The sequence below is a fragment of the Colossoma macropomum genome, unplaced genomic scaffold (assembly GCF_904425465.1).
Source record: "Colossoma macropomum unplaced genomic scaffold, Colossoma_macropomum, whole genome shotgun sequence".
Classification (NCBI taxonomy): Eukaryota; Metazoa; Chordata; class Actinopteri; order Characiformes; family Serrasalmidae; genus Colossoma; species Colossoma macropomum.
The window spans coordinates 757,501-785,080 of record NW_023494801.1 but is presented as its reverse complement, the minus strand read 5'-3'; the positions used below and the strand labels follow the sequence as shown (position 1 = coordinate 785,080).

Below are 27,580 nucleotides of genomic sequence, written 5' to 3'. Positions count from 1 at the left end.
TATATAAATCGTAGCTTTGTCTGAACAACATGGTCTATTCATACAGTGTCAGTCACCAAAGAACGACACGTCCAGTTAGCCTGACAGTCGTTTCAAAACATGGAAGTAAGGCGCTTCACAAGTTGTCCTGAGGGCCTTCCTCATCTATGAAAAGCGATTTAAAAAGTAGGATTATTTAGGGGTATTGTTTTCCTCATTTTTGACATTTATGGCCCAAACCGAGCGCTTAGCTCTTACAGTCATAATTCACCACTGTTTTTTTACAATATGCAATCAATAATTATAAATACAATCCAAAATGTACATTATTCTGACATTTCTACAGTTTGTTTAAATATTTTCACACATACACTCTCAGAAATAAAGGTATGAAACTGTCACTGGGTCAGTCCCCCTCTCATCACTGGGGTGGTTCCCTCAAGGGTCCGTCTCAGTACCTTTAGTCAGGGAACATAACTGAACCATAATCCACTGAAATGATATGTTCTAAGCTGTACTGACTCCACACACCCCGTCTCGTCTCCAGGCTTTTATTTTACTGTTCTGTTTAAAACATTCGGTTATGAAAAGGTACAAATACGAACTTTTCACCTGGACAAACTTATTTAAGGTTCACAATCAGACCTTAAAACCACTGTTGGAGCTTTGAGGGAACATTTACACTGTTTGTACCTTGATGAATGAAAAATGTACCAAACAGAACCTTCATTTCTAACAGTGCACTTCTCTCACTCACTCATTCACTCTGCCCTAAATAGTTCTGTCAAAAAGATCCATACTGGACTAAAATAACCCCATCATCACAGCTTTGATGACTTTTATGAAAGGCACTCACACAAGCGGTGGGTCTGAATGTCACATGATGAGCGCTGAGTTGGTGTCTAATTTCACCCCTTTTTTAATCTCAATTTTAAACTGAAGTATCTTCTTTAAACCATCTTCAGTCTTTAATGACCATAAAAGTGCAAGTCAGCAAGAGCGGACTTTCCTAAGACAAGCATAAAAGACACCAGCCGCAAAAAAAGAAAACAACTGTGGTGATGATGCAGTGATGCACCTTCAAATACACAGCGAATTAGTCACACGTTCCTTTTCTTCTTCCAGGATTTTTATTGTCTATTATCAATTGACTAACAAAGTAAAATAAAGTTGTTTAAATAATAACTTTTTTGCAATTTTCTATCTCAACTCTCTCACGCCGCCCTCCGCAATTCCTCTGCACCCCACGGTTTAAAGACCTCTGGTGTAGGGCCTTCAGTCCAGCTCCTGAAGTCCTAACCAACGGGAGAGCTTGCTTGGCTGAATCTGCTGAAATACCACAGAGAGAACAATCCTGATTGGACAGTTTTCTTCAATAATGTAACCCCTACAAGCCAAGTTCTATACTAGTAAAGAGCTGTTCAGGCATTTTTGTTCCATACACATTTAAAAAAGATGGTTCTTCAAGGGTTCTTCAGAATGTGTTCTATACCATTTTATATAGCACCAAAATGGTTCTTTTATTGTATACACTCCTAAAAATATGGTGCTTATGGGTTCTTTAGTAAAGAAAAGTGGTTCTATATTGAACCATGAACACTCAAAGAACCCTCTGCATGATTAAATGGGTCTTCAGACTGATGGAGAATGTGCTGTAGATGGTTCTACATAGAACCTTTTTGAAAAGGGTTCTATACAGCACCCAAAGGGGTTCTTTTATTGTTAAGCTGTTCAGCTTGTAACAATAGAAGAATCCCTTTGGGTGCTATAAAGAACTCTTCTCAAAAAGGTTCTATATAGAACCGTCTATAGCACATTCGTGCACATTTTCCATCAATTTGAAGAACGCTTTCTATAAAGAACCATTTTCTTTACTAAAGAACCTTTGAAGCACCATCATTTTCAAGAGTGTACAACGTCATAATAGCAGAACTCTTTTTGGTGCTGTATTAAACCATCTTCAAAAAGGTACTATATAGAACCATATACACATTCTCCATCAGTATGAAGAACCATTTCGCACGAAATGGTTCTATGTAGAACTATTTTCTTCAGTAATGTAACCCTTAACAATGAAATAAGAGTATTTCTACAACACTTACAGATCTTAAGTAACAGTATGGCGCTTATATTAAACAGAAATCAACCAAAAACTACAAATATGTGTTTATTTTTCATTACCTGGAATCTCCGAAGGGTCAAAAAAGGCCAAATAAGATAACCGTCGTGTTCGCTGTCAAAGGCTGGCGGCTGCCGCGTCACGATTCGGCGCGACGCGATTGGCGACCTTCTAATACCCTTAGCGCACTCTCGAATCTCATTGGACGCTGAGCGCGTCGATCATCATTAAGTTCCGCCCCCGAGATGCCAAATAAGGTGCGCCGCGCAGCTTCATGTCACTACTAGCCCGGACGGCTCTCCAGCGCGGCGGTGTGTGAATGTGTGTGAGGGAGAGAGCGAGTGAAGTGCTAGCGACATGACCAGAGCTCCGAAACCGGGTCCAGTCGAACATGGAGCTGCTTAGGACCACAGTTTCGGTGCTTTGGATATTACTGCTGAACCGGATTAAGGAGTGCTACGCTGAGGAAGGTACGGTGTGATTTTTACCTCAGTTTTACCTCAGTCGGTTTTAACGGTCACTCTTCTCCTAACGGAAACTCTGCCGCTGCCTCTCCTCCGTCTCTCTGTCCTTTTCCAGTCCCAAAGTTTGGACCTGACCTTATTTTCTTTATTTCAAAGTAGATTCGATGATTAAATACTCGTTTATACGAAGTTTCATGCTTTACATTTTTTTTAATCCTGTCAGGAGCTTCGGAATTGGCGCGTTGGCTTCGCCAGCTTGTTGTTCCTATTTTCCCGTTCCACCTTAAATGGTGCAGCAGTTACATTCAGGCGCCTCTGGTATCAGAATCTAACTGCTGCTCCATTTAAGGTGGAACGGGAAAATTCAAACAAGAAGCTTCCATTCCGAGTAGCTGGCAGGCTTTTCCGTGTGGGTTTAGTTGATTGTTTTGGCTCATCTGTCATTTTGGACGGCTCTGCTTTTAGTTTTAACATTTTTGTGCAACTTTTTTGTTCCCTGTTATGTTTGGTTCCGAGTTCTGAGGGTCTGTGTGCGCTCTTGGAGCACTCTTAGCAAAAGAGGTTCCAAGAAAGGTTCTATGATGCCCATTTGGTGCTGTTCAGAACCGTTAAAGTAAGATAAAATGTTCTATACAAGCAAAGAGCTGTTTAGGCATTTTTGTTATAAAACACTTAAGAAAAGATGGTAACGCAGTTTCTATTTAGAACCATGAGTTCTTAGAACCATTTCATGCTTGAAAATGGTTCTTTGCATGGTGAAGTGGATCTTCAGATTGATGGAGAATGTGTTGTGTTTGAAAATGGTTCTATATAGCACCAGCAAGGGTTCTTTTACTGCATACAAGCTTGACATTGTGGCAAGAAGAACCCTGTTTGGTGCTATACAGAACCAAATTCAAAAAGGTTCTGAGTAGAACCATATAAACACTGAAGAATCTGAAGAACCATATACGCATGTACTTGGTCCTAACAAGAACCGGTTTAAGAGAGTATGACCCCCTTTTGGTGCTAGATAGAACTATTAACAAAGAAGAAAATGTTCTGTATAACCAAAGAGCTGTTTATGCATTTTTGTTCTATACACAAAAAAATGCTTGTTCTTCAAGGGTTCTTTAGTAAAGGGAACGTTCTGTTTAGAACCATGAGTTCTGTATAGAACCATTGTGTGCTTAAATGGTTGTTTGCTCTGTTAAATTGTTCTTCAGATTGATAGAGAATGTGTTGTGTATGGTTCTGTATAGCACCAAAAGGGTTCTTCTGTTCTTACAAGCATGACATTGTAACAATGGAAGAACCCTTTTTAGTGCAGTATAGAACCAAATTCAGAAGGGTTGTATGTAGAACCACATACAAATTCTTCAAGCACCAATTCACCATGCAACAAATATAGAACTCATGATTTTATGTAGAACCATTGCATGCTCAAATGGTTATTTGCATGATTAAATGGTTCTTCAGATTATGTTGTACATAGTTCTACGTAGCACCCAAAGGGTTCTTCTGTTGTCATGAGCCTGGCATTATAACAATAGACAATAAAAGAACTATTTTTGGTGCTATATAGCGCCATGTTCTGAAAGATTTTATGTAGAACCATGTACACATTCTCTAAGAACCATTTTATCATGCTACAAATATAGAACCCATGGTTCTAAATAGAGCAGTTGTCTTTACTAAAGAACCCTTGAGTGTATGACCCCGTTTTGGTGCTTTATTGTTTTTTAAAGAACCCCACACAGCCAAAGCTCTGTTTGTGTGTATTTCGTTTGTGTGTACGGAACAGCTAACCGTCTCATTCATTAAAGAACCCTTGAACCATACTTTAAGGTCGTAGATGAAGACGTTCTGTCACGTTCTCTCTGTGTTTGCCGTGCTGCTCTTCACTTGTTCCCACTCTTGACTGATGACTCTTTTCTATTGTTTAAGCCTTTCAGTCTTTAATTCACACAAACGGCTCACTTTACTGAACAAGCCTCACATTTAATCCACCGTTTATGTCTGTGTTGGTGTTTCTGTGCCGTATGATGTTCACATCTGTTCTGCGCCGGGTTCGGGATGTAGGGGTGGACGATGTGTTTATGTTCTGTTCTGTATTCAGGACGTAAAGGTGGGTAATGTGCTCTGATATGTTCTGCGGCAGGTTCAGGACGTAAGAGTGGACGATGTGTTAAGATGTTCTGTTCTGGGTTTAGGATATAAGGGTGGACAATGTGTTCTGTTATAGTTTCAGGACATTAGAGTGGACGTTGTGTTCTGATATGTTCTGTAATAGGTTCAGGACATTAGAGTGGACGATGAGTTCTGACATGTTCTGCTCCGGGCTCAGGACATAAGGGTGTACAATGTGTTCTGATATGTTCTGTAATAGGTTCAGAACATTACGGTGGGCGATGTGTTCTGATATGTTCTGTAATAGGTTCAGAACATTAGAGTGGACGATGAGTTCTGATATGTTCTGTAATAGGTTCAGAACATTACGGTGGGCGATGTGTTCTGATATGTTCTGTAATAGGTTCAGAACATTAGAGTGGACGATGAGTTCTGATATGTTCTATAATAGGTTCAGAACATTACGGTGTGCGATGTGTTCTGATATGTTCTGTAATAGGTTCAGAACATTAGAGTGGACGATGTGTTCTGATATGTTCTGTAATAGGTTCAGAACATTAGAGTGGACGATGTGTTCTGATATGTTCTGTAATAGGTTCAGAACATTAGAGTGGACGATGTGTTCTGATATGTTCTGTAATAGGTTCAGGACATTAGAGTGGACGATGAGTTCTGATATGTTCTGTAATAGGTTCAGGACATTAGAGTGGACGATGAGTTCCATGTTCTGTAATAGGTTCAGAACATTACGGTGGGCGATGTGTTCTGATATGTTCTGTAATAGGTTCAGGACATTAGAGTGGACGATGAGTTCTGATATGTTCTGTAATAGGTTCAGGACATTAGAGTGGACGATGAGTTCTGATATGTTCTGTAATAGGTTCAGGACATTAGAGTGGACGATGAGTTCTGATATGTTCTGTAATAGGTTCAGGACATTAGAGTGGACGATGAGTTCTGATATGTTCTGTAATAGGTTCAGGACATTAGAGTGGACGATGAGTTCCATGTTCTGTAATAGGTTCAGAACATGACGGTGGGCGATGTGTTCAGATATGTTCTGCTCCGGGTTCAGGATGTAGGAGTGGACGATGAGTTCTGACATGTTCTGTAATAGGTTCAGAACATTAGAGTGGACGATGAGTTCTGATATGTTCTGTAATAGGTTCAGGACATTAGAGTGGACGATGAGTTCCATGTTCTGTAATAGGTTCAGAACATGACGGTGGGCGATGTGTTCAGATATGTTCTGCTCCGGGTTCAGGATGTAGGAGTGGACGATGAGTTCTGATATGTTCTATAATAGGTCCAGGACATAAGGGTGTACAATGTGTTCTGATATGTTCTGCAATAGGTTCAGGACATTAGAGTGGACGATGAGTTCTGACATGTTCTGTAATAGGTTCAGGACATTAGAGTGGACGATGAGTTCTGATATGTTCTGTAATAGGTTCAGGACATTAGAGTGGACGATGAGTTCTGACATGTTCTGTAATAGGTTCAGGACATTAGAGTGGACGATGAGTTCTGATATGTTCTGTAATAGGTTCAGGACATTAGAGTGGACGATGAGTTCTGACATGTTCTGTAATAGGTTCAGAACATTAGAGTGGACGATGAGTTCTGACATGTTCTGTAATAGGTTCAGAACATTAGAGTGGACGATGAGTTCTGATATGTTCTGTAATAGGTTCAGAACATTACGGTGGGCGATGTGTTCTGATATGTTCTGTAATAGGTTCAGAACATTACGGTGGGCGATGTGTTCAGATATGTTCTGCTCCGGGTTCAGGATGTAGGAGTGGACGATGAGTTCTGATATGTTCTATAATAGGTCCAGGACATAAGGGTGTACAACGTGTTCTGATATGTTCTGCAATAGGTTCAGGACATTAGAGTGGGCGATGAGTTCTGATATGTTCGGCACCAGGTTCAGGACGTAAGATTGGACGCTGTGGTAAAAATATTGCCAGTTGTTAAATGTTTATTGGTTAATTTTATGCGTTACTAATTGCAAAATATCTAAAACAAGTAAAGTAGTGATCAAACAGACTGAAATCCCTGCAGAAGCTGTTTTTAAACAGATAATATGTGAATTGAAAAGACTGAGAACTACGGACAGACGAAACAACTCAAAATGTCCTCTGACTTTTCTGGAATTATTAATTCTCTCTTCTAAAATAGTAGTAAGTATGTTTATAACTGAATTTTTTAGACTGACTTGTTTTATTAAGTGTGTAAGTTGTGCTTTCATAATTCTGCACTGATTGGTCGATGTGTATTTGAGATCTTTTAATAACGTCTACTTTGGAAAGCAAAATTATCGTCACCGTCCAAAGAAAAATATTTATCTTCATTTTTTCTGTTTCTACTCTTCTACATCATTTGAGCGCCACAGCTGTCCTTCACATTATGTGAATGGGCCAATAGAAATGCTCCAAAATCACTTATGTTGAAAGTAAAGTATGTTTTTTTTCCCTCTTCTGTAAAGTTATCAGTGGTTTTTCTTTGCACACGATACTTGAACAATATGCACAATATACACAGTGTGCATCCCGATATTTCAGTGTCAGAAGTTGGAGCATGTTTTATACATTGTGCTGCACTGGATCCAATTAAACAAGCTCCGTTTTGTAATCCAGAAGTACTGACGATATCCATGATATGCTCAGAAAGGCATTTTTTGGCAGAATTTATCATGATAATGATAAATATCGTCATATTGCCCACCCTGGCTGGCTTAGGAAGGGCTCAGTTGATGCCCGGCTGGCGCGCTGTGCTCAGGTGAGGCTAGCTGAGCGTCCAAATCAGTGCTACAGTGCGGAGGAGGAAGGAAAGGCTTATAATAGAGCCCCTTTAGGCTGGCTGACAGTGAAGGAGCCCAGCTGAGGCAGGATATACACTTACTCACACACTTTATGTATGTTACATGGATGCACACTTATTTTTAACCTGCAGTTAATTTCTCTCTCTCTTGTATACATGGCTAGACAGACGTGAACATTTGCACTGTCCACTAAGCCCAGTGGAGTGGCAAAAATTAAGAATTTGTGGCCAGAATAATAGAAAAATGCTGCATTAATAAGAACGTTGCTGTTGTGGTGACCATAGTGGTCCCCCTGCCAAGCTGTTCCACCTTATCTGATGGAGGTTCTGTCATTAGATATTGCTACCGTTTAGCTACTGCAGTGAGAACTAGGCTTGGGCGATAATGTAAATGTAGACAAACGATTATCGTCTCCAGAATTATCGCGATAAACGATATTATCATGTTAAAAATTAATTTACGAAGAAAACCCAAGTGAGTGGGCCTTTCAGTCACGTGATCATTTTATTGCAGCCTGTGTAAGTGAACTGCTGCATCTCAGTGGAACAGCAAAGGAGAATTATAGCAGTGAATCTTAATTCTGGAAAAAACAGTTAATTATTAATATTATTATGATTATAGTCTTTAACAACCCAGATTGTTTCATACACGATTAACATTATTATACATCTCAGGCGCCGCTGTCTTGCTGAAGTACTTACAGCTTGGCAGCTCGAACTGTGAAGTACTTACGGTATTGGTGCATTTGGTGATCAGTTTTCTGCATAGACGGCATGTAACACTTAACATCTAACGGTTCTCCGTGTTCGTCTGGTTGGAAACCAAAATATTGCCAAACGGGCATGTTAAAAATAAGACGATAATTTACTTAATATCGTCACTGATTGAAATTATCGCGATATTCGATAATATCGTTTATCGCCCAAGGCTAGAGAGACCCTTAATTCAGTAATTCACTGTCTGGAAAAAGAATCTCCATGGCAGGCGGCCGCTCGGGCCACAGGCTCTGCGTTTTAGGTGCCAAATGTGAATTGCTTGCTAATAAGCGTGTAACGATTCTGAAACTGAGACTGAAACCACAATACAAAAGCTACGTTCAGATTACTTATTTCTCAAATCTGATTTTTTGCTCAGATCCGATCTCTCCGACAGGATGGTTCACACTCGTTTAGGTAAGTGACTCAAATCTGTCATTAATGTGACGAACCGGCGTCCTGAAATGACCCTCATGAGCTCATCCTACTCAGTAACGTCACGTGAACGAATCACGTTCATCATCACAAACTAACGAGCAGAACGAGCTTCGCTGAGAAGATAATTAACTCTGATCAGCTCTCAGCTTCATTATTAGAGCGAGACGAAGGAGAAAAAGGTGAGATGAGCTGCTTTTCCACCGTTTACAGGCTTTAACTTCTGTTCGGCGCTGCTGCCATGGTAACGCTGAATGATGGCGCAGCGCAGTGGAACATTAAGGTCGCATGGCCACGAATCGGATACATATCCGATCTAGGACCACATATGAAAGTGGCTCAGGTCGGATTTGAAAGGATCAGATTTGTGTCCACACAGCCCCGAAAACATCAGATCTGAGTCACATTAGGGCAAAAAAATCGGATTTGTGCCACTTCAACCTGGTAATGTGAACGTAGTCAAACATCTGAGGTCTCCTGTCGCGGTTCTGGAAGATCTGTGATAATGATTGAATGGCTGAATGATTTTTCTGACTAATATTTCGACTTTTTTATTTTTGACTGATTAAAAATGTGATCATTTTCTATATTTTAAGGTCCCGGTCTGTGTCCAGGAACGCCAGCATGTTCACTTTTTCTGGCTTGAGGCTCGATCGTTAAATAGTGTCCAGGCTGCTGGTTAGCTGTCGTTGTGATGTCACGGCACATGGATGTTTGGTTGCTTCTGATTGGGCCAACTTCTCTACAGGCAGTTCACAAGTTCTGTGTTAAGTTAAATTTCCTCATTCAAAACTTCAGTGTTGTTGATATTATAGACTATAATAAATAAGAAAAATGCAGCTGATGAGTAAAGATCAATAAAAGATGAATAAACCCATTACAGCTTCCAGTTTGTGCACTTTAGGGAATATAATAGATGTTATTCATAAGGAAATGATGGAGGTAATTCATAGCATCACTGTTTTCAGTCTGTGATAAACAGGAACATGCATAATCACGTACATTCGCACAGCTCACTTTCTCTCTCAAGGGTCACCTCTACCAGCTAAACTCCTCTGCCGGACTGCTGCTGGGCTTGATTGGCAAACGGTGCGCTAATGAATGTTGTGACATCAATTAATTGTGGAGAAAGCGGTGTGTTCTGAGTGGCCTTGCCCGTCTGGCCTGCTGTGGTCAGTCCCTACTTTAAGCTGAATGTGCCCCTGCTATGAAGATGACCCTTGAGTGTGCAATTACGCACCAGCCCTGCTGAGAGACTCTCCTGATTCTATCTGTACTGTGCCTTGATCCTTTTTGTTGCAGGCAGATTCCAATTGGTTTTTAGACAAGATAGGTGGGCGAGTGAGGCTGCCGTGGGGGTGTTACTGATTGGAGGATTACCATGCTGAGCTGTCTGCCTTTCTGCTTGTGAGATTTAAAGGTGTTCTCTGGTGTTTTCTTAACTGAGCATCTGCAGCATATGTCTGATTACCACAGACAGTAGTTCAGACTCGTTTTCCAGTATTTAGGTAAAGAAGAGAGAACTAGTTTTGCTTATAACAGAAGCTGGAGATGCACCAGCCTCACTTTATCTCTCTCAGTATGGAGTCTGATACCTGAGCTCAGTGTACGGTAGGGCTGAACGATTAATCGCTTTTATATCGAAATCACAATTTTAAAGAGTGCAATTTTTATCATAGTCTTACAGTCTAATTGTGCTCTTAAAGATGGTTCTTTTAGCATGATTAAACGGTTCCTCGCATCGTGAAAGCGTTCTTCAGACTGATGGAGAACGTGCAATGCAAAAAAACATTTAATCAGGCCAAGGGTTTTTTGAGGGTTCATAGTTCCATATAGAACCATGTTCTTTACCAAAGAACCCTTAAAGAACCATCTTTTTGAAGTGTGAATGTTAATACGTTGTGAGGTTTGAGTAGGGAAATGTAACCTAATCCCACGGAGCTTGTGAACTGCTTTTAGATGAATTCGACGAATCAGAAGCAACCAAACAACGTGTGCTGTGACATCACAACCGCAAATAACCAGGAGGCTGGTGCTCCATGTTAAGTGTTAAAGCCTCAAGACAGAAACGTATACGCTGGTCTTCTTAGTCAAAAGAAAAAGGCTCGTACATCAGTTTATAGAAAACATTCGCAATTTAAATCGTAATCTTTAAATCACAATAATGGACAGAAAAATCGCAATTAGATATTTCGCCAAAATCGGTATGGATCAAACTGAACCATGGTTTGGTTCGTCTGCAGTCTGAAAACACTTTTTTAGTCGGCTCAGACTTTCAGACCAATTACAGGAAGTTGAGTCACCTGTTAAACAATAGAAGAAGAAAAAGAAGTGGGAGAGTAGTAGAAATGAGCGGCGGTAGCTCATGGGGAGGAGAACAAATATTGAACTGTAATTTGTTCCAATGAAAAGTCAAATCAACTTGAAAAATGCATAAAAATGCTGAAACTTCTCCCTTTATTCTCTGAGAGGATGAGAGTGAGAGGCTATCCATGTTTTCTCCATTCAAACGGAAAAGGCTGCCGGCCAAACTGACCACACGCCGACGTCAGACGCTCCTCTACAAACCAATCAGTGTCCAGTACAGGGAGACGCAGCCTGCGCAGGTGATGACAACAGGACGCAGGAAACCAAAACTAACCAGATCAAATGTAGACAGTGTAACAGAACATGAACCTTGGTTCAGACTTTCAGGTGTGAAAACGCCCCTAAAGCCCATGTAGTTCACTGAGTGGCACTGCGGTCATTCTCTAACTTGAGACTCCAACTGCAAACCACTTCTTTAGATGGAATCCACCAATTTTAGTTAAAATTAGTGGATAGTTAAATCGTTAAAGCTGCAATTTGTAAGATTTTTAGTTTAAAGCATTACAAAATTAACTTAAATTATCAACAGAATATGAAGAAATAAGTTTTGACGTTATGTCAAAGATGTCAGTGTGTCGTGTTTTAGGGCTGGGCAGTTGAAAAGTGATCAAAACTGACATTCAGAACCTCTAACCGACGTAATCTTGCCCATGTCGGTTATTCAAATTTTTTAAAATTCTGTTAATCCTTTTCCGACTCTGTGTTCATGTACTGTCCCCTTAAAACGCACTACCGCGCGTGTATGACGTGACTCCACCACGTCCACTCTGCAACATGGAAGCTAAGGCTACGTTCACACAGCAGGTCAAAGTGGCCCAAATCTGATTTTCTCAGCAAATCTGATTTTTTTGTTTGTCTGTTCAGATTATCTTTTAAATGTGATCTGTATCATCAGTCTGAACAGATCAGCTCCTAAACTGAGCCGCATGCGCAAAAGAACAGAGCGTCACGCTGCTTCACGGCTCATCCAGAGGTAAACAATCACGACCGCCAACGAACGCCAGTCGCTCCCGGAGGATCAGCTTCATCTTCACCAGCATCACAGGAGCCATCATGAAGCTTCACTGACTGACAGCTGGGCTCATCATCCAGAATGTGTTTGAGCCGTAAAAAGGGCGCGGTCACTTCTTTGGTTCGCGTCCTCGGATTCTTTAAACTTTCAGACTTTTAACTGTTCTTTGACGCTGCAGCCTCGTTCTCCTGCGGCCGCGTTCGGACATTTCTTTAGAAATCCCTCCAAACACGGAGGGTTTGGATACGTCTCTTCTAATTTTTGTACAGAAACATCACCCCAAATGTTTATGAGTCTCAGCAGTGTGAAATTATTGCGAATGTTGAGTTGGATTGACGTAAAAGCCGAGCGAATTCTGATCTGGCTGTTGAGACGATTTACATTAAGATATGCAGAACATATGCACAGTACAAACCTTGTCTGTGAACTATGAGGACACAAAAACAAGCAAACAAAAAACAAAATAATCGTTCATTAATCGTAATCGAGCTAAAATATTGAATTAATCGTGATATTGATTTGAGGTCATATCGCCAGCACTAATCGTGTTGCAGAGATATGCTATCCAGCTAGCCCTGGCCCGACCTGTCTCATAATACTCATAATGTTCCTCAAGAGGCAATAGTGAGTCACTGTAGGGTGGTGTCTGCCATCAGTCCAACGTGAGGGGATAAGGTGGCGCTGCCCCGAGGGCATGTTCTAACCGTCTTGTCAGGAGTTAGCATTGGTGCTGCTTTTCACCGCTGGAGACTGGAGCTCTCGGCGAATAAAGGGATGAAGTTTAATGCTGAACTCGCATTGTTTCCTCACAGTGGTGCTGATGGGAACCAGACATTTTCAGTGTTTAATGCCTTGAAGCTGCCTTCAAGTATGTGAAATCATCATTTTTGAAAAGGCTGTGGCTTAAAACATTTTTTTTTCTTTATACACCGAAGAGGTAAGGAATAAACGCAAACTATCACTATTTTCCATCATCATCATTCCATATGAACTCAGAAGACTCGTGTAGGTTCACTGGTGGTTCTGGATAGTAAATAAAATGTCTTTGTGTTGTAGTCATGGCGACCCCTGGTTCCTATCACCACCACTGTAAAGACATCTCAGTGTTTGAGTTATGCAGAAATTTTGAAATGGACATCAAACTTTATTGACACACACAGCCATATACAATATAACATGCACTGAAATGCTTAAACGACTCCGTTACCACAAAAATCAGAATATACAATAGAAAAATATAAGATAGCATATAAGGAAAAAAATATAGAAGAATAAGAATAAGCATATAAAATATAGAGACATAATAAAATACAAGTATGCGTGTATGTAAAGTGCATATATGTGCAAACGAGCAGGAGGTTAAAAAAGGGGTTAGTAATTATTGATAAATACTTATATTAGTGTAATGTGTATATATGGTCTGTTGGTGTTGTGCAGTACTGCAGTTATGTGTGTGTATATATGCATACATAATCCCCTTTAAAGCAGCGCTGTGTAATATTTTTGGTTAAAACCAAAAAGAGCCATTGCTGAGTGAGGAGAATGAAGAGCACACTAAAATATGGTGAGTGTGAGCTGCTGTGAGTCGCCCTGTAAAGCCTGAAATAATCGCTTAAAAGTCAGAGGAGTCGAGTTTTTCACACCACGTCATACAGCTTTACGTATTAATGTCACATACTGACTCAAATAGAAGGTCCGGCTCGTTGTTTAGGTCTCAAATGATCTCAAAATCAACATCATACTGATGAAGATATGATGACAATAGTAGATGATTCACTCACATCCTCAGAAGATGCTCCTTCACCAAGTTTAGACTGAGGTCTCTTTGAATTCTCTTTCAAGTCACTCGCAAAAATCAGATTCCTCCGCTCGTGGGGGCCTGAAGCGGAACTGACCTTATAAAATGTTCTTCTACATGTCGCGTGCAGTTACATATTTTCACCAGAGAGGGCTCCAAATCCCCAGATCCTCACCATAGTGTTGCTTTACTACAAAAGAGAAAATACATACATAATCTAAACCGCTTATCCTTCTGGGTCGCAGTGGGGTGCTGGAGCCTATCCCAGCTGTCATTGGGCGGAAGGCAGGATACACCCTGGACAGGTCGCCAGTCCATCGCAGGGCAGACAGACATACATATACAATCACACACACATTCACACCTAGGGGCAATTCAGCATGTCCAATTGGCCTGACTGCGTGTCTTTGGACTGTGGGAGGAAACCGGAGTACCCGGAGGAAACCCACGCAGACACGGGGAGAACAGGCAAACTCCACACAGAAACGACCCTGGTCGCCCGGCCGGGAATCGAACCCAGGCCCTTCTTGCTGTGAGGCGACAGCGCTACACACTGCGCCACCGTGCCGCCCTCAAAAGAGAAAATAATGAATTGAAAATTAAATAAAGTGTACGACAAAGTAGGCCACTGGGAAATACACTGTTAGAATTTTATCACGGGCTGTTATAAGAAACAATGGCAAATGTGTCGATCACATCTGGCTGATACCCGAATGGTTTAATAAAGTGTGCATTATGACAGAAATCGGTTCAGTATCTGTAAGAGAAGCCAGTGGGCAGCTGCACTGCTGGCTTTTATTATAAGTGAGTTTTGTTAACTGCTTTTCTGTTGTTTTCCCAAGTGCAGGGAAATTGTATGTGGTAATCGGACTGCAGATGCAGCAGATCGAGATTAAGCAGAAAGTGCTGGAGTACTCCTTTAATAGCCCCCCCCCTTTACTGCCCCCTGAAGCGCGGGTGTCGTCCCTCATGCAGTCAATCTGGCGGCTGGAGGCTCTCTCATTCCCCGCTCCTCAGCGCTAACACACCTTGGCATCTCATCTGGAGCTCGTTTACTCCCTCACCGCTCGTAACTAACGCGGGCTGCTGCGCTGGTGCTTTTAGCCACGCGTCCGTGCAGCCTTGCATGCATCGCGCTAAGCGCGTGCGCTCCGTCACGCCGCAGGTCAGGGCCGATGTTCCAGAGGGCTCCCCAGCTGTGAAAACGCTGCAGTTTGTGCTGTCTAAGCAGCTCAAAACTAGGGCTGCGTAATATGGACAAAATACCGTATAGCTACACGTTGCGAGTGTGATACCTCTCAATATATCACACAAACACCGACGCTTTGATTATACGGCTTGATTAAAATGATTTACGTTTGTTCGGTGGAGCGGATGCTTTGATTGCTTTCAGAACACACAGAAAACTCATCTGGGGGTGTTGAGGTTGGTCAAGAGGGTAAAATAAATGATAAATAGATTTGATTTAAGGCTCATTTGCACATTGCAGCCTTCTGCCCTTAGTATTGCAGATTGGGCAACTGGTGTAAACACTGGAGTACAGGTGAAAGGGGACTTCCACCATTTTTTTTTCACATTTTTTGTGTAATTAAACTGTTAATATGTAAACAGTCGTTTAGAGTGGTTTGGTGTGAAACGCTCCGCTCTAGAGAAACTTACAGAGTCAGAATTGTTCACAGTGGTGGTGATGGGAACCAGACGTCCACCTCTAAAAGCTCCCTCACAGAAAGTTACTACATGAAATGGTTATGAATTCACTGCCTGATGACTGAGACACTGTTTTATGATAGTTCTGAGAAGATTTTGACCTTAAAATCCATTCGTGGTGGAGGGATACATGCAGGGCACTGTGAGGTTCCCAAAGAAAACTAATTATTTCAGATTTTCCACTATTTTCCATCAACATTCCATATAAACTCAGAAGACTCGTGTAGGTTCACTGGTGGTTCTGGATAGTAAATAAAATGTCTATATCTGTGTTGTAGTCATGGCGACCCCTGGTTCCTGTCACCACCACTGTAAAGACATCTGAACCATTTCACACCAAACCACTCTGAATCTCTCTGTTCACATCTTAATAATGGAATATCGCGGACATTTTGAAAAACTGGTGGAGTTCCCTTTGAATGAAGTCTACACAGTTTGATCGATGTAACAGTTTGATCCGTCCTTGCTCAGATTGAACGCGAAGTTATTAGCAGTGGACTGCACCCTGTTGCTCTGATTAGGGCGAGAGATTTTCAGCTCGTTCTAATGAGACAGGCGAGACGGTGGCCCTCGTCGTTGGCAGGCCGACAGCGTGCCATCCCGGCTCAGAGGGAGGCGGGCACGCCGGGCAGGGAAGGTCAGAGCGGTGTGTGAAGCTGGCAGACGAAGTGGTGACATCCCCTCTCCAGGACCTCGAGATGGGGGTTGGCAATGTGCTGCGTCTCTTTAACGAGCCCATATTCTACATTTATCTTGCATTTTATTTCACGTTTATGTGTTTATATACCAAAAAACAGGCATAATTAAATTTCACATGTCCGTTTCTATATCCCTTAGAACTAAACAGGCTGTTTTTGTTACTGTGCCTTTAAGACTGTTATGTGTAAATGACCTCGGTTTTGATTGACTGTCCTATATTGTGCCTCACACTAACTGGTAAAACTGAAAATCACTATTTTTGTCTTCCAACATTGCTGTATTCCAGCTCCAACAGCAATAGAATATATGGGTAGAGACTGTATATCAAGTCCAGTTTCCAGTCCTGGATTTTGTCATCACTGTTAGTTGATTAAACTGTTGATGTAACTTAATAGGTACCTAGTTCCCAACCTGTGGTTACAAATTCTAGGCCTGGAAACTGGATTCAAGGTCCAGATTTGAAGACCTCTGCTATGTACGGTCCAGTGCTACGAGGTAGAGGTAGAGAGAGATGAACAGAGAGACAAAAGCATTATCAGAGTTATTGTACGTCATAAAATATGCTCATGTCTTTTGTTAACATCTTTTGGTTCTGTATTAAATATGAAACCTTTTCACGACAGACTTTTCTTTCTCGTGAGGCTGCTACAGAACATCTCGTGACAGGAGGCAGCACCGTTCTCAGCCTCACTTCCCCCTCCACCCCCCCTGATTTACACAGGTGTGTGTTTACAAAAATTGGCAGAGCCAGAATTGACTGGAGTTGGAGGGGGTCGATGTTGTTTTGCTGCCCCCTGCGCGGCGCAGGGTCGCTGGGATACGTCCCCGTTCTTCACCATGGTGTGATTCTGCTGCGTCTGCAAAAACGCAACCCTGAGAGGGAGGAGGAGCGTCTTTGTCTGAGGTGCTCTTGGGAGGAGGACAGACGCTTTCTCACCGGCAGAATGAGAATTTCTCCATAATGCATAGCTTTATGTTACAGGACAATAACTGTTAGTGCAGGCTGACAGGACTAATGGCAGAAAAACACAATTCACACGATTCACCCTGTCACTCCAGATGCAGTCGCTCAACCAAAGCCCTTTTCGAGCGGGATCAGTTTTACCAGAGGAGGTCTGATATTGTAATATGTGTGTGATTTGACTGGCCAATTCGCACGGAATAAAGGATCTCTAATTTCCCCACATTACCCCAAATAGCCCGGACTGAAACATCACACAGCCATTCAGGATCCTGAGACGGGAGCCACACTTCTGAACAATAACGTGCTGCGCAGCATTGGGCTAGTAAAGAGGGTTCATTCAACTTACCAGAACTCACCCAGCAAGACTGAAAATGCACCACAGGAGATTTCGAGATTTCATTTTCCTTCTCCTTATAATTTGGCCATCACCAAAAGTGTGGATTTCAGTAGGATTATCCACCTCTTTCAGTCGGATAGAAACTGTATTCAGAAGGGCCTCAATCGGACTAGCCTATTACGTCTGATGGGTATACTTGCATGTTTTCTATTCCGACTAAGGTGTGTACAAGGTTATTCTATTCCAATTGAGCTGTTAGTCGGATTATTAGCAATTATCAGCCTTCTGTCCTTAGTATTACAGATTGGGCAGCTAGTGTAAACACTGGGGTACAGGTAAAAGGGGAATTGTTAAGAAGTGGTTAAGATGTAAACAGAGTGGTTCAGAGCGGTTCAGAGTGGTTTGGTGTGAAACGCTCTGTTCTAGAGAAACTTAGAGTCAGAATTGTTCACAGTGGTGGTGATAGGAACCAGACGTCCACCTCTAAAAGCTCCCTCACAGAAAGTTCCTACATGAAATGGTTATGAATTCACTGCCTGATGTCTGATACAGTGATTTATTTTTCTATTGAACAGATTATTTACGGGATTATCCACCTCTTTCACTCGGATAGAAACTGTATTCGGAATGGCCTCAATCAGTCTAGCCTATTACGGCTGAGGTGTATACATGCATGTTTTCTAAGATGTGTACATGGATGTATTCTATTCCGATTGAGCTGTTAGTCGGATTATTAACAAATTATCAAGCTATATAGAAAAATTTATGATATTGAGAGACCATCATATTGTATCGAATTTTGACTTCTGTGCATCATTACACTCCCATTTCTTTGACACAGAACACCGAAACCAAACAGATCAGTAATCTTTAAGCTTGCCAACTCGATTAATGCATTAACAGGCACTTGTACTGGAAGTGCCTCTGTGTTTTTGGAGTGGAAGATCACATCAGTGCAAGATGACATGAGCCATTTTGCTAAACAAGCGCTCCTCAGATATTTTAAAAGAGCCCGTTTAAAGTAGAGCTCTCTGATGTGCTTCTGTTTTTTGAAGATGCTCTGAAGAGTCTTCACTTTGTGTCTGTGATGCGTCAGTATTAATGCAGCTGAGCCGGAGTCGGGCCGACAGGCGTGCGCTCTGTGCGTTGGGGCAGATTCCACATGCGGCTCTGCGCTTACGTAAGACTCCGGCAGCAGACAGCGCTGTCTGTTACGGCTTTCATTAATATGAAAGCGGAGCAGCCGCAACTGAATGTGAAGTGTTTTTTCATGAGCACACATTGAGACTATTAACTTCAAAGCAGAAAACTGAACTCTTTGGTCTTTACCTGCTAAAACAGGGCTTTTTACATTTTTTGGGCTCAGAGTTGGTTTTCCAGTAGAGCCACATGATTCTTGACTAAATGTGAATCATGATTTTTGTTTAGAAATGATGAGTTTCACTCACACTTCTTTAGAGTAAGCCTTGATCTGATTTTTGGCATATCCAGATTGTATCCAGATTGATTTTTGATAGTCTGGACAGCAAAAAAAACACAACACCCGTTTTTTGCAAATCGGATCCAGATGTCTTTTGCGTCACACGACAAACAGCGATGATGTCAAATCCAAAATGACGGCAGTGCTGGGATTCAAGAAGAGCTCCAAAGATTCATGATGATGAAGAGAGTTCTGAAGAGTTTGGAGGGCAAGATGGTGCAACTCCATCTCTCCTGCATCCGCGTTTGAAATCCGTGTCACCAGCATAGCTACGTAGTTACTGACGCCTACATCATTACCACGGCAACCCATGCAGATCGGCTGGTGATGTCTAGACACACAAATCTGACCTGATCACTTGGGAATAACAGAGCGGACAGTCGCCTCAAAGGATCTGATTTGAGAAACAAATCCGATTGGCCTGCAGTCTGAACACAACTTTAAAAATAAAGGTGCAAGAAAGGTTCTTTATGGGGTGCCACAGAACCAATACAGAGTACCGATACTGACTCCATCTAACCTAACTAGCTTAGAAACCAGCTTAGAAAGTCTCATACTTGTGTCCTGTACAGCAGCGGATTGTAGTGGGTTTATCGGATGAAGCACTAGGCCGCAAGACCACACTGTTGTGTGGTGCAGCTGACCGATGGAGTTGCACTGCAGGCGGGATGAGGGGACACACTAGACTGGCTAGCGGGCTGCTATGCCAAAGGCTAAACCAAGCCTAAAAGCTGTCATTACCCTAAAAGAGCGGCAGTTCCTTCAATATGATGTAAACTCAGACTAAAGACTAAAGGGTCTCTGGATTTATAACACAAGACAAAACGAGACCATCGTTGTGGAATGGAATACGGCAAAATAATCATTTTATTTTGATGATCTTGTTTTCATAATCATTGGAAGCGGGCAAAATTTGATTAAAGGGAACCTATTATGCTTTTTCAACGCTCATAATTTTATTTTTTGGGTCTTGAACAGATTTAGAAGCTTCAGTGTTCCAAAAACGTTATTTCTCTCGCTGTACAACTCTGTTCACCCTCTGTCTGAAACGCTCTGTTAGAGCTCCTGTGTCTAAGCCCCGCCTCCCGATGAGCCCAGTGTGCTCTGATTGGTCTGCTCGCCCATTCTGTTCTGATTGGGTGACCTCCAGAGAGGTTCCGCCTCTACACGTTCTGCCCCTGTCCTGCAGTCTTCAGACAGACCGTTCTCTCCTGAGCAGCTGTAACTCTGCTGTGGCTGTTTCTCCAGCGGCGTCGGTTCTGCCATATCAGTTTGATCCAGAGTCGATCTTGAAAGTCCGGTCAGCATCTTCCCCACACGCTACAACACTGAACACACTCTTCCGCCTCCAGTAGCCGCTGTGGACTGTGTGAGTGAGCAGTAAGGACTGTGTTACGAGATGATGCCATACTTTAATGAAGGAAAAGGGCTGGAATTCCAATGAGGCGTTTCAGGCAGCTGAGAAAAGTGGGTTCTGTGGGAGAGAGTTTCTCCCTCTGGAGGGAACGCTGAGCTTTGGGACTTTGTGGATCGTTTACACGCACAAAATGCTACAACACACTAAAGGGAAGGGAATAAAAGGGAAAAGCATAATGGGTCCCTTTTAGTCACCCAGCCCAAGGTATCAGTGTCCCCATCACCGATGGTCATACTTTGTGTAAGGGCCAGTTTAGGCACTGAAAATGATTATCGATGCAACCTTAGTAATGAAGTGATATCTTAATTTTAGTATGATTTTTTTTTTTTTTGTGCAGCCAATTCTTTTCTTGACTGGGGCAAGGCAAAGTTTCACTTATTTCGTCACATCGGCAAAAGTTAGTGAATATTCAGCCTGAGTGTCTTTTTGTTTGGAATAGCTGTCAGTAGACTGGAGGGTACATAGTGTGTATATCCTGTGATGGGTTGGATCTTGAGTCTGAGTCAGGCTACAGCAAGTTGCAGTGCCTTTGAAAAGGCCAGGCACTGTTCTCCCAACATGAAGTCTTAAATTCGAGCTGAAATGTTCTACAGCGGCTGACCCGCAGGCTCACGTGTAACTGGATGCATCTCAGGGTATTAAGTAATACAAAGGAGAGCCCAGAACAGATAAAACAGAATGACGTCCGCACTGTTTGTATCTAGCTTTGTATCTGTGGGTGCTTGTGAGCGCGTATGAGTGAGTTTCTGTATCTGCATCCATGTTTCTGTACATGTTTCTCTTCTAAACCTCCACTTCTCGCCTTGGTCAGCTGGTCTGTATCCGAGCGCTCCTAATGTGTTTTTCATGTATGGCAGGTTTTGCCGCAGCTACATACAACATACGCCACATGCCGTGGTCTGAGTGTTAACCCCCAGCTCCCCTCTCCACCGATCTCGCTCTGCAACTTTAATTTCCTCCACACTCCCCACGGCCACTCGGAGCAGCACACGCTCACGGCGCCTCTGATAAAGCGTTTCCAATCTGGGTAAAAGCACGGAGGTCATATCGTATTCATGACATTGTACTGACGGGGACGTATAATGCAGTGTTGTGTGTGTGTGTGTGTGTGTGTGTGTGTGTGTGTGTGAGTGTGTGAGTGTGTGAGTGTGTGAGTGTGTGTGTGTGTGTGTGTGTGAGTGTGTGAGTGTGTGTGTGTGTGTGTGTGTGTGTGAGGGAGTGTGTGGGTGATTTCAGGTGCTGTGTAGAGATTTGGCAGCCAGGAATGAGTCGGTTAAGAGTAGTGGGTTCACCAGGGCCGCGGCAGTTTCTGAGAAGAAGGGCTGAAAAGATTAATCGCATTTATATCGAAATCGCAATTTGAAAGAGTGCAATCTTCAAATCGCAAAAGCTGCTTTAATTCTTACAGAATACATTATCAACAGTGTTGTCTTAAAGGGAAATTCCACAAAATTTTCTAATTTTTTGAATAATTCAGTGTGTGAGGTGTAAACAGAGATTCAGAGTGGTTTGGTGTGAAATGGTTCAGATGTCTTTACAGTGGTGCTGATAGGAACCAGGGGTCGCCATGACTACAACACAGATATAGACATTTTATTTACTATCCAGAACCACCAGTGAACCTACACGAGTCTTCTGAGTTTATATGGAATTTTAAATGGAATGTTGATGGTAATTTAGCAGTAAATCTGACTATCACCACCACTGTGAACAACTCTGACTCTTGCATGGAGCGTTTCACGCCAAAACACTCTGAATGACTGTTTACATCTTAACCACTTAATTATGTAGAACTTTCGGAAAATCAGCAGTTTCGCTTTAAAAAGTTTTAAATGGGGGATTTTAACCTACTAACAAAAGGCTTGAGAACTGCCTGTAGATGAGTTAGACCAATTAGAAAAGTCAGAGCATCCATGTTCTGTATATGTGACATTACAACCATCACAAGTAACTGGTAGCCTAGCACAGTCAGCGTTCAGGATTCATGCCAGGAAAAAGTGGATATTCTGATGTTCTTGGCTAAACAGAACAGATATATATTATTCTAAATATTAATTTATAGAAAATAATTGCATTTAAATCACATTCGCAATATTGGTCAGAAAAATCAGTTAGATATTTTCCCTAATCGTTCAGCCCTGCTGAGAAGCCATGCATATTTGAGTCTACCGTAAACTCAGATAGACTAATGGCTAGAAGAACAATTTTAACATACTGTTCTAAGCCATAGAATGTTTTATTTAAAACAAAGAGTGCTCTTAATTTTAATAATATTCTCATTAATTAATATTGCTGTAACAACTTTGAATTGGTCAAATTAAACCTAATGAAATGGTGCCTGTGGTCTGGCAGATGTTTTAAGCTACAGTAAGAGGCTGTGCTGGTCTTCTTGGCTAAAAAAAGCAGGCCTTGAGCTCAAGTAGAAAAGAGTCACAATATTGGTCAGAAAAATTGCAATTAGACATTTTCCCCAAATCGTTCAGCCCTACTGAAAAGCAATGCATGTTTGACTCTGTCAAGCTGTGATTGACTAAAGGCTAGAAGAACAATTTTGGCATACAGTCCTAGTGCTAGAGCTGAACCATTGATTTTTTATATTAAAGAGTGCTATTTTTAAATCATAAGAGCTGTAATTTTATATAATGCAATAATGCAAGTGGTCAGAATTAACCTAATAACATAGAATTTGTGAACTTGCAGAACCTTGAAGCTACAGAAAGAGGATGTGCTGGTGTTCCTGGCCAAGCAGGCCTTGGGCTCAAGTACGCTCTTAAAGATGATTCTTATGTAAAAATAATGATCCTTTAACACTCAAAGAACCCTTTGCCTGCTCAAACGGTTCTTTGCATGGTGAAATGGGTATTCAGATGGAGAATGTGTTGTATATGGTTCTGTATACAGTCTTTTTGAAAATGGTTCTTTGTAGCACCAAAAAGGGTTACAAGCTTGACATCATAACAATAGCAGAACAATTTTTGGTGCTATGTAGAACCACATACAACAATCTGAAGCAGTAATCTGAGCTGGAGTCAGTTTTCAGTCAGTGTTTTTGCGGTTGCTCCAGGTGAGGTTCTGGTTTGTGCTGCTCCTCAGGTTCCAATCTAACAAGGAGAAGTGAAAGCTCTCAGCATCTACATGTTACTTTACACATGTAGCGCGTAATAAAAACAGGCCTCAGGCCTCAGTGGTTGATGAAGCGGCCCAGTGGGAGCGTTTTAGTTTAGTTATTGGATTTTTGTAAATATGCCACCGTGTGTCCAGAATCTTTACATTCACAGAGGAACGTTCTTTTAAAAGCAGTTGTACGATTTCATTGTGCATCCTGAGAGATGTACACTCTTGAAGATGGTTCTTCAAGGGTTCTTTAGTAAGGGGAGTGGTTCTTTTTATAACCGTTTAATGCTGAAATGGTTCTTCATGTGGGGAAAACCTTCTTCAGACTGATGGAGAGTGTGCTGGGTTCTATACAGAACCTTGTTGAAAGGTGTTCTGTGCAGCATCATAAAGGGCTCTGCTATTGTTACAAGCTTGACATTGTAACCAAAAATGGTTCTATTTAGCACCAAAAAGGTTGTAATATACATCAGTCAGAACCATTTCATGATGCAAGCATCTTCTTCTACACTCTAAAAATATGGTTCTTCAAGGGTCCTTTAGTAAAGACAGTGGTTCTATTTGGAACCATGAACACCCAGTGAACCATTTGCATGCCTAAATGGTTCTTTGCATGGTAAAAAAAACGTTCTCCAGACTGATTGAGAATGTGTTGTATATGATTTTATATAGAACCTTTTTGAAAAGGGTTGTATATAGCACCAAAAAGGGTTCTTCTATTGTTGTGATGCCAAGCTTGTTACAATAGCAGAACCCTTTTTGGTGCTATACAGAACAATATACAACACATTCTCCATCAGTCTGAAGAATAATTTCACCATGCAAAGAACACTTTTATCATGCAAAGGGTTTTTGAGTGTTCATGGTTCTATATAGAACCATGTTCTTTACTAAAGAACCGTGTAGGAACATGGTTAACAACCAGCTCCGGAGGTTAACAAACAGCTAACACAGTAATCCAGTAATATTTAGTTAGATTTTAAGTTTGTATATTTATTGAAGAATTACTGGTGAAGCTGCAGCTTTCAAAGTATGTACATTTAAGCACGCAAATGGTTCTTTGAGTGTTCCTGGCGCTGTATAGAACCATTGTCTTTACTAAAGAACCCTTAAAGAATCATCTTAAAGAGTGTTCAGGTGCAGCAGATGGAGATTCGTTTGATGAAGGCTGGATTATTCCTTTAAAAAGTGTCTTGTTTGTTAAAAAGCCGCTTCCTCTGTCAGACGCTGTGGAGACGTGTTATTATTTTTTTTTCCTTCAGTCGTTCGGGGTGATTCATGCGTTCCTGCCCGTATCGAGTCAGTGTGCCAACACCTCGATGCCAACGGCCACTCTGAGCCACTCTGGTGCCCGCGAAGCAACACTCCATGTCATGTAAAACCCCATTAATCTTTTGGAGAGGCATTTGACCTTTCAAACTCATTAAGGCCGTGAACCTCGCACATGCCGGATATTGAGCCCCGCTGACACCCCCCCGCCCCTCCCCCTCCCCCACCCACCCTCTTATCGCCCTGACAACGGGAGTGATGTTCCTCTCGCCGTTCCTCGTTGGGCGGGCGTGACCAGTGACCTGGAAAATTGCCCGACCTTTTAAAGTGCAGTTTCCTGGCGATGAATAAATACATAAATTGCAGGATCGCTTTACCCCCCGCCGGAATTCAGCCGGCGGTTTGGAGGAGGCTGCCTCCGTCATGAGGCCTTGTACATGCAAAAGCTTTCTCTGGTGGGAGGCAGTGACCGCTGGGTTTGGTTACCTTGACCCGCTGTGTTGGCGCGCGGCTGTTGTAGCCGGTTTAGCAGAGCTTATAAAATACTGTTAAAATGTAAGTGACTCTCTGGATTTAGCTGTGGGTCATTTTTTGTTATATTTTTCTATTCTTTGAATAACTTCTATTGTCCTGGTTGGATTCTGCAAGTTCCTAGCCACACTGTGTGTCCAAAAGTTTGCAGACACTCAGTATTGAAGGGGGCGCTAGAGGACAAATCAGAAAGGGGTCTACTCAGAGATGTACAAATCTAGATGCCGCATTGGGTCCAGTCAGGCACGTCAGCGGCGCCGTCATTTTGGGGTGGTCAACATCACTGCTGGACTGCATTCAGTACCATTACAGAGCGGCAGTTTAAGAAAGATTACACTCAGAAAGTGGGACAGGATTATATAACGGAGGGAACGCAGTGATCCACACTCATGTCTGTGTGATGTGTATTGTCTGTGTGGTGTTTATGTAGATATGGCCGTGTGGTTAATGAGGCACAGAGAACCTGTTGATGTGATTGTTTTTCCTCTGGTTTTATATTAAGATTATTTCATTTAATAGTCTATTCAGGATCTTAACTTTATGTAGTAGTTATTTATTCACAGTGATGGTTAAAGCTTTGTAGCTCGGTAGGTTACAGCATTCCTTAATCCGTGTATTCATAATAGATTAGCGTTAGCATCTTCTTACACAAAGCTGAAGCTTCTTATTTGCCAGCTTCAAATTTTCCCGTTCCACCTTAAATGGTACAGCTTCAGGCACCAGAAAGTGACTGCTGCACCATTTAAGGTGGAACAGGAAAACTTGAACAAGGCGAATAGGAAGCCGACTTCAGCTCCGTCCTTCTTGCTGTGTTTTGGGGGTTTATTTCATGTTTATGTGTATTAAGATTAGAAGTGATTCACACATTGATGGATTTGCTGATGTGTCTGATTGTGTTTCTCGTGCTAAACGAAACAACTAAGCTGTTTTTATCGTCAGGTGCAGACTGAATACTTTCCCACTTGTCCGGACGGATAATTAGCTCGATCAGTTATTAAAGAAATAAAAGCTACCGAGAGCAGATCCGTGCAGCCTGGATTAATCTGTGCCTGAGGATTATAACTAAACAAATGTGGTTCTAACTTGGAGTTCTAACTCGGAGTTCTAACGTTTAACTGCATGCTATAACATGTTTAAGGTAATATGACACGACATAAAATGGATGATGTGCCAATTTGTAAATTTAATAGCTAGTATAGCTATTACTAATTACTACTTTTAGTAGTTTTGTTTTTGTTTTTCACTCACATTTTCAGTTTCAAGAGGAAAGTCTGAGCTTTGGCTGGTGGTGTAACTGTAGATACTTGTAGTGCACACGACTGCAGAATAAGGACATAACTAAGCAAGATAGCTAAAAAGCCAGTTCGTCTGTCTTGTACTTTATTAGTTGTGTAAAATGAATAAGACAGACAAATAAATCATTAATCACAGTTATTTATACAACAATTAATAACAAAGTAGAACATGTAGTGGCACATGATGATGATGATGATGATGATCATCATGATGACGATAAACTTACAATGACAGTGATTTTTATTTAATGTTTTATGAAATGTGCTGCACTGAATCCAGTTAAACAGACCTAATTATGCTCTCTTTATAGTGACACGTAGTCAGTGTTCTGTAAGTACTGTCAGTATCCATGGCAAAGCACACTGTGACTTTATTGTTCACAACAACAATAAAATATTGCCATTTTGTCAGTAAGGCACTGTTTAACAAAAACTACTGGATTTGCAAACTAAAATTAATCTTATATCTGCTGATATTTTTGGTTATCAGAATTTTTAGCCCCCTTCAATCTGTACCTTCCACAAAATTTTCGTATCAGCTGTGCTCTAATGAAACACTGATTAATTAGCGTTTTCTTTTACCAACGTCTGCTTCAAATTTACTCAACATTTAAATGGAAACCCTGCGTGTGTGTGTGTGTGTGTTGTGTGTGTGTGTGTGTGTGTGTGTGTGTGTGTGTGTGTGTGTGTGTGTGCGTGTGTGTGTGTGTGTGCGTGTGCGTGTGTGTGTGTGTGTGTGTGTGTTTGTGTGTGTTTGTGTGTGTGTGTGTGTGTGTGTGAGACAGAAGTATGAAACGTGATCTGACTTGTTTCTTTTCCCAGTGCTGGAATGTGAGCTCTGCAATCAGCTTGTGAAGTGTTTGGGAGTAAATGTTTGGTCCTCCTGATTGCAATCAAAGCAG

The 27,580-nt window shown here is 41.7% G+C and overlaps 1 protein-coding gene across 1 annotated transcript in view; it reads left to right on the top strand.

Moving 5' to 3' along the window:
* Positions 1-2,400: 2,400 nt before the first annotated feature.
* The window catches only part of LOC118821245 (ephrin type-A receptor 7-like), a 224,558-nt gene continuing 199,378 nt past the window's right edge, over positions 2,401-27,580 (top strand). Inside the window, exon 1 of the mRNA XM_036589775.1 lies at positions 2,401-2,568. Coding sequence (XP_036445668.1) covers positions 2,490-2,568 — 79 coding nt within the window. The 5' untranslated portion in view covers positions 2,401-2,489. The remainder of the gene's footprint in view (positions 2,569-27,580) is intronic.